Source organism: Schistocerca cancellata, chromosome 2 (assembly GCF_023864275.1).
Source record: "Schistocerca cancellata isolate TAMUIC-IGC-003103 chromosome 2, iqSchCanc2.1, whole genome shotgun sequence".
Lineage (NCBI taxonomy): Eukaryota > Metazoa > Arthropoda > Insecta > Orthoptera > Acrididae > Schistocerca > Schistocerca cancellata.
In genome coordinates this window covers 836,765,992-836,774,530 of record NC_064627.1, presented here as the reverse complement: position 1 = coordinate 836,774,530, position 8,539 = coordinate 836,765,992, and the positions used below count along the sequence as shown (strand labels likewise).

The 8,539-nt window shown below is 45.3% G+C and overlaps 1 protein-coding gene across 1 annotated transcript; it reads left to right on the top strand.

The window, feature by feature from the left end:
* The first annotated feature begins 2,393 nt into the window (after positions 1–2,393).
* On the top strand, positions 2,394–3,284 carry LOC126159158 (uncharacterized). The gene has a single exon (XM_049916496.1). It carries the CDS (start codon positions 2,394–2,396, stop codon positions 3,282–3,284), a length of 891 nt encoding a protein of 296 aa, XP_049772453.1.
* Positions 3,285–8,539: the final 5,255 nt, after the last annotated feature.

The following is an 8,539-nucleotide window of genomic DNA, read 5'->3' as shown; positions in this document are numbered from 1 at the left end:
GATAAATGTAGGTGTCAAATCAGCTGCAGTCTGTCAGAGTTCTGTATCTGAAGGTTTCATATGTAGTGTCTCCATATTTTAGATGCTGCTGAAGGTCAAGATAATGGACCTGAGGGAATAAGGTCGTCATCTACATCTGCTATTGTGACGTCCCGTAAAAATGATGTGATGAGATCTGAAGAAAATTACTAAACAACATTAATAATAATAACAATGTTGTTAAGTTCAATGGATATTAATAATAAATACACGAGAATGAAACGCTTGCATACAAATTATTTACTCTCTCTCTCTCTCTCTCTCTCCCTCAGACATGAGCTATATGGTATATTAGTAACAACAGCGAAAAAGGTTAACTGCAATTGAGTACACTAGGAATAAATTTTTATCTTTCTTTAATCTATCGTATGATGAAACGTCAGTACTACATGAATTTAGCAGTAGTAGTAGCTTTATTAATCTGTAGATCTCTTTTTGCAAGGATATAGGACATGTCAAAGTATTTACAAATTTAGATCAATTTAAAATAAGCTAACTCGTATACACATATATTTAGAGACTTCTAGTTAGAGACAATCATTAGATTTACTCCTGGTACACAATACTTTTTTTACAAATAACTTATTAAATAATGTAATGCCACAATGTTCACTCATCAGCCACTGCACACACTATACACACATTGTTTCATAACACTGCATTCACTACACACACACACACACACACACACACACACACACACACTGGTGATCTCTGGACCATTTTCTGTACTGAAACTTCCCATTTGCCATCCTGAAAAACTGAGTCAGCATCCTTCTATAATCAGTGGGGTGTTGAGCTCAGAAAGAGGAAGAGGTGTTAGTATTGTGCTATGCATAGCTTGGGGGTAAGTATTTCTAAAAAGGAAAAAAAGAAGGAAAAAAACATAAAGAGTAGGTGTTATGTGGAATATTGTATGTTTTATGATCATTTCTATTATTATTAATTTGTATAACATTTTTTATCAAAGCCCTACTCTGTTTTATCTAAGTAATCCTTCAATGTATAAAATGAATTGCATAACAGGTACTTTTTAGCTGCCCTTTTAAATTAGTGTATTTTTGCAATTTGTTTAATTTCTTTTTTGTAATGTATTGTAAAGTTTTATTCCTTGGTAGAAAATGCTGTTTTGAGTTTTATGTTCTTTTTTTTATTTTATTTTTTTTTTTGTAAATGTAATTTGAGTCTATCTCTTGTTGCATGGTCATGGTTGGTTGGTTGGTTGGTTTGGGGAAGGAGACCAGACAGCGTGGTCATCGGTCTCATCGGATTAGGGAAGGATTGGGAAGGAAGTCGGCCGTGCCTTTTCAGAGGAACCATCCCGGCATTTGCCTGGAGTGATTTAGGGAAATGACGGAAAACCTAAATCAGGATGGCCGGACGCGGGATTGAACCGTCGTCCTCCCGAATGCGAGTCCAGTGTCTAACCACTGCGCCACCCCGCTCGGTCATGGTCATGGACAGAGCTGTTTATGCAGTAGTTACGAATGATATTTTTGATATGTACAACTGACTGGTAAATGCATTCACATGGAGCGCTTAAAATCCCCAGTGTTTTGAACAGAGTATTACAGTGAGCTCGATTAGTATTTTTGGTTATTATTCTAATGGCTTTTTCTGGAGTTTGAAAATTGTGTTGATTTATGTGCATTTGTTTCCCAAAAAAAGAATGCCAGAGCTAAGAACTGAGTGTAAATATGAATAATATGTAACTAAAAGACACTGCATATTACACACTAATGATAGGATTTTAGGGTCATAACATGTTGATTACATTCTGTTTGGAAGAACCTTTGTGTGTTCACACCACTTCAACTGAGAATCAATATTCATTCCTAGAAATTGCATTTGTTACACAGTATATAGAGGATACAGAAAATGTTTGACTGCTGCCCTGGCCAACACATTCTCCAGATCTCTCACCAATTGAAAACGTCTGGTCAATGATGGCCGAGCAACTGGCTCGTCACAATATGCCAGTCACTACTCTTGATGAGCTGTGGTATCGTGTTGAAGCTGCATGGGCAGCTGTACCTGTACATCATCCAAGCTTTGTTTGACTCAATGCCCAGGTGTATCAAAGCCGTTATTACGGCCAGGGGTGGTTGTTCTGGGTACTGATTTCTCGGGATCTATGCACCCAAATTGCGTGAAAATGTAATCACATGTCAGTTCTAGTAAAATATATTTGTCCAATGAATACCAGTTTATCATCTGCATTTCTTCTCGGTGTAGCAGTTCTAATGGCCAGTAGTGTACTACCCTTCCTGTAGACGTTTGATGTTGACTGCACAGATAATACAGATCTGTATCGGGTGACCCTTCCTTTTCTGTATAGGGAGCAGAGCACGCCAATGGCAGAACTGAAGAGCGGACGTGGCCCGACTACAGGAGTGTGCGCAGACGACCTGCTGCGGCACAACGTGAAGTTGCTGACGCTGGGCGGGGCGTGGCCCCCGAGCGAGCGGCGCGGCCTGCGCCGGCTGTTCCCGCTCTACACCGCCACTATCTACTTCTGCCAGAGCGCCACCATCGCCATGGGCATCTGGCTCACGTACGACCTGTGGGGCGACGTCGACGAGATCATGCTCACGTACGTCAACACGTTCACGCTGCTCGGTGGCTACATCAAGCTGATCTACTTCTCCTGTGACGTGCGGGGCTACCGCGAGCTCGTCTCGATCCTGCGAGATGTCGCCAGGGAGCAATGGCCGTACTGCGAGAACGACCCTAAGCTGATGGCAATCTTCACCGGCGCGTACCGGAAGGGCTTGTGGCTGACGTTCGGCCCCCTCGTGTACCTCAATATATTGGGCCCCACTTGGTTCTTCATGCCTCTCATTCTTCGAGCCTTCGGTTCTGAGGAACGCCTACTGCCATTCGTCAACTTGCGCGAAAGTGTGACGAATATTTTTCCTCTGTATGTTGCCATCTACGTGGTGCAAGTTTACTGCATGTTCTTCTGGAATATAATCAGCGTCGGGCTGGACATGTTCTTCGTCACGAGCATGGTTCACGTGGCTGCGCAGCTCAAAATCCTCAACGAACGCCTATCTAATTTAGGTGAAGATCCACGACATGACGACTATGGAGCTGTATTGGATCGCCAGATTATGCGGGGATTTGTCAATCCGCAAAAGCGGCCATTCAGCCGTGACAGACGACGGCGAGACATGTATGAAGAACTACGTAATTGTATCAAGACACATCAACACATCCTAAGGCAAGTGTTAAAAGTACAATAGTTGCTTAAGTCTTCATCGTCCTTAAAAAGCCGGAAAGGTGCTAATAGGACTCACGGTCTAAGGCACTAGTCCCTTACCTGGGGATAATTACCTCCTGAGGCGTAAAACGGAAACTTCTAAGGGATATGGAGTTTCGGTCACGAAACTAAATAATCTTTAAAAGCTATTTCTGTAATCGCTAATACGTGAGACTGTAATACTGGTTACATAAATTACCAAAGCCCGCATCTCGTGGTCGTGCGGTAGCGTTCTCGCTTCCCACGCCCGGGTTCCCGGGTTCGATTCCCGGCGGGGTCAGGGATTTTCTCTGCCTCGTGATGGCTGGGTGTTGTGTGCTGTCCTTAGTTTAGTTAGGTTTAAGTAGTTCTAAGTTCTAGGGGACTGATGACCATAGATGTTAAGTCCCATAGTGCTCAGAGCCATTTGACCCATTTTTTTAAATTACCAAAAATACATTTTTTTAAATACTTGCATTAACGTGAGAAGCATTGTGGTTGAGAATACAGCTTCTGAAACGAATTTGTGAACAACATTTTCCTCACATAGTCCATCCACTACACACAGGGTGACAATTACTGAACTATAAAAGAAAAGTAAATCAGTTACAAACTACGGCGTCGACACACTTTACATGTAAACATCACTACAGGTATCCGGATTTAGGTTATGGTATTTTCGATATGCCAGCCATCATTGGCGATGATGTGGTGCAGACAAAGAGCGAAATTCTGCACGACCCACTGAAGTGTCGGAACATCGATGTTGTCGATGACCTTCTACATGGCTGTATTCAGCTCTGCAATGGTTTTGGGGTTAGTGCTGTACACATTGTCTTTACTATAGCCCCTCAAAAAGGAGTCGCATGTCTTCAGATCCGGAGAAAATGGCCTGGGTACCCCACAGCCAGAATGCGGTCCCCAAAGTGCTCTTCCAGGACACCGAACATTCTCCTACTTCGATGTGATCGAGCTCTGTCTTGCATGAACCACATCTTGTGGAAATCAGTGGCACTTTGGATAATAAGAATCAAATCATCTTCCAAAACCTTCAGGTACCGTTCGATAGTCACCGTGCCATCAAGGAGTATCGCTCAAATTATCGCGTGATTGGACGCTGCACACCATACAGTCACCCGTTGAAGGCGAAGAGACTTTTCGAGTGCGAAATGCGGATTTTCAGTCCCCAAATGCGCCAGGTTTGCTTATTGACGAACGCATTCAAATGGAAGCCGGTTTACAACAACAAGGCGCGTTCGCATGCGCATACTAATTCCCATCATGCCCTGCGGCCAACCGCGCAATTTGAACGTCTTAAAGCAAACCGTTCAGAAGTTATGACAATTTTATTTCATATAGTTCAATAATTTTTCACCCTCTATATATTTCTTACTATGCATCTACGACAGTAAAATGGAGACTTACATATCTCATATACATAAATATCTCATTAAAATGTCTTTTCTGATATGTATAAAAAAAAGTTTTGCAGCAGCCCGGTTCCAAGAACTCCTGAAGATAGACGTTGACTGTGGATATTGTATTACAGACACAGTCCCTTTGACTGTTCAGAGATGTCACTAAACCCGCCCAAAGATGTAAACAACCATGCATGAGGAGCGCCTATTAGACGAAGGGGGTCAGACAGCCGATCAGTTACCGTCATTCCACGAGGAAGGAGGTACACGGCTCGTGTTGTATGCGGTTCAACCATGCCTAGACGCTAAATACCGCGGTTCGATAGCGTCCGCATTATTACTTGGGCTAGGAAGGGCTCTCAACAAGGGAAATGTCCAGGCGTCTCGGAGTGAACCAAAACGATGTTGTTTGGACATGTAGGAGATACAGAGAGACAGGAACTGTCGATGACATTCCTCGCTCAGGGCGCCCAAGTGCTACTACTGCAGTGTATGACCGCTACCTACGTATTATGCCTCGGAGGAACCCTGAGAGCAACGCCACCATGTTGAATAATGCTTTTCGTGTAGCCACAATACGTCGTGTTACGACTCAAACTGTGCGCAATAGGCTGCATGATGCGCAACTTCACTCCCGACATCCATAGCGAGGTCCATCTTTGCAACCACGTCACCATGCATCGCGCTACAGATGGGCCCAACAACACGCCGAATGGACCACTCAGGATTGGCATCACGTTATCTTCACCGATGAGTCTCGCATATGCCTTCAACCAGACACTTGTCGGCGACGTGTTTGGCGGCAACCCGGTCAGATTGGACGCCTTAGACACTGCCGAGCGAGTGCAGCAAGGTGGAGGTTCCCTGCTGTTTTGGGATGGCATTATGTGTGGCCGACGTACGCCGCTGGTGGTCATGTAAGGCACCGTAACGGCTGTACGATACGCGAATGCCGTCCTCCGACCGATAGTGCAGCCATATCGGCAGCATATTGGCGAGGCATTCGTCTTCATGGGCGACAATTCGCGCCTCTATCGTGCACATCTTGTGAATGTATTCCTTCAGGATAACGACATCGCTCGACTAGAGAGGCCAACATGTTCTCCAGACATGAACCCTATCGAACATGCCTGGGACAGATTGAAAAGGGCTGTTTATGGACGACGTGAGCCATGAACCACTCTGAGGGATCTACACCGAGTCGCCGTTGAGGACTGGGACAATCTGGACCAACAGTGCCTTGATGAACTTATGGATAATATGCCACGACGAATACAGGCATGCATCAATGCAAGAGGACGTGCTACTGGGTATTAGAGGTACCGGAGTGTACAGCAGTCTGGACCACCACCTTTGAAGGTCTCGCTGTATGGTGGTACAACATGCATGTGTGATTTTCATGAGCAATAAAAAGGGCGGAAATGATGTTTATGTTGATCTCCATTCCAATTTTCTGTACAGGTTCCGGAACTCTCGGAACCGAGGTGATGCAAAACTTTTTTTGATGTGTGTATATAATGGCTACTCCGCTGCTGTAGGGCTGGCTCTGAGCACTATGGGACTTATCATTAAAGGTCATCAGTCCCCTAGAACTTAGAACTACTTCAATGTAACTAACCTAAGGACACCACACACATCCATGCCCGAGGCAAGATTCGAACCTGCGACTGTAGCGCCTAGAACCGCTCGGCCACACCGCCCGGCTCACTCTGCTGTAGGGCCTACCCTGTATTACTGTTATTAATTCTATTATTATTAGCTTTAGTCTTCATACACAATGCACTCACAGCCTGAAGCTCTCCAATTTTTGCCTATTCAAAAGTAAAGAATCCAACAAACAAATGGTTTTCAAGCAAGAAGTTTACGCTCGTATTTTAATTTGGTTGGTTTTAAATGGGGGTGCAGGGTGTGGATAAAGGAAGTGTCGCTAGGGAGAGAAGTAGTGCACAGCAAGCGTGTTTTATAACAAGTGTCTACCCTCAATGTGGGTAGTTAACTTTCTTTTCCGAGATGGTGTTGTAGGTAGCAATCGCGATACAGTGAAAATTGCTTCATCGTTCTATAAAAAAGCGGTGTTAGGAATAAGAAGTATCAATTGTCTCAACGGCTCGTTAGGTCATGGTTTAATGAAACAGTTACAAACACTAAATATCTTTTATATTTCGTCATCTAGAAGTGGAATTGCTCAAAGGAAGATTAGTTAGGCGCTAATGTAGATGGTTGATATTGGTGGTATGGTGGACAAGAATGGAAAGGGCGGTTCTAGCTAATATCTGATTGCACTAAGTGGTAATGGTCTCGGAAAGGTTGGGAAGCAATGGTATAGGGTTACCGTATAAACTTAATAATGTCCTACTTCGTCGTAACTGAAGTGCAGCTATTGACGGAGGTCCAGTGTAGATTGTAATTATCGTATGGCAGCGAAACTTAGAAGATACGCTAATGCAGTAATGCGGAGCCGACTTACTCTGGAAAACAAAATTGATTCCAATTTTGGACACCAGGTGCAAATCTGGCGCTGTACAGTATATCGTCGACGTCTCCGGTGCTCATATTTGAACAATTAATAATAAAATCAACATTACGCCTTACTCGCTTGTTTCATGGAAGAAGGGAGAGGGTGGAACTCAACGGGGTCACGTATCCCAATCCTCTCGAATGCCACCAAGGGAACCGCCGATCTTCACGTCTCCAGAAACACACGGTTCACCATCAACAATGCCACACACCATCATTTCATAAGACACTGCGGAGAGGTTTGGAGTTTAATCCAGGACATTGGCGCCAAGTCCGACGATCGGCAACCATACGCCACCACCTCTCCTGCTCTGGCTGGCCAAACACTGGCACTGAAAATTTCACCTAACGCCAGTATTCGAACAGGCGTATCTCCGAGTCGAAAGCCAACGCACTGCTGTTCGTTAGCGACGTCGGCCACGGAGGTGGGTATTAGCGCGATATCTCTTAGGGATGGCTAATAGTTTGTCCAGTGAGCATAGTGTCCACCACTTTACGTAGGCCAATTTTTTTAATATTTCCGAAGTGTGAGAGAACAGTGATAAAGGTGATCCTGTTTTCTGTAAAATGGTCTCATTACTTACACTCCCTGCGCTACGGTTTGCATGTCTCTCCTTTCTTCAAGAACACCGGCCAATACAGATTTCTAGTTTAAGATAAAGAGAAGAAAGCGAAGTTAGAGTCAGCGTCACATCGGCGTCAAGGACATTACCGAAAAGCACTGTGGCGACTCCTTCCATCGCCTCCATCTGTAGCAGCAGATGACGGGCTGCGTAGACCGGAAACCAGCCCCCCAACACCCTCGTGGGTCCCTTCCGCCGGAGGGAGAACTTAGGTGGCCAGGTTTTCCGCTCGCGCGGCACGCCGAACCGTCGCTCGGGCAGCCTCTTGCGCCGCTCCGACGAGGGAGCACCCCCTGCCGTGCTCTCGGCAGCTCGCCCCCTCAACGCCGTGTGGCCCGCATCGTCGTCTGCCGCGTTTTGTCGTGGTATACGCAAGCTGCAGAACTCTTATACCGCGCTCAGTGTCAGTGTTCCGTCGCAGTTCGTTAAGAAGAGGAGTGCTACCATGTTTTTGCACGCCGCCTTCTCGAGTTGCGTCTCCTCGAGGTGCTTCTATTGACTGCGGGTGTACAAAGCCTGATGCTGGACGCCCGGTTCGTCCTCCCGGTATCAGCAATTGGATTACTGCGCGCAGTATTGCGCAAACAGTGCAGTGAAGTTCGGTGCGCGCCAGGAGTATCAGAAAATAAAAATCAGCAGAATTCAGAGTCAAGAGTCAAGCATGTTCGAAATACCATTTACCATGAAAGATCTTAATCATG

Bases quoted from the DNA above. Each gene is read 5' to 3' on its own strand.
- LOC126159158 (XM_049916496.1), top strand. From the start codon at position 2,394: ATGGCAGAACTGAAGAGCGGACGTGGCCCGACTACAGGAGTGTGCGCA.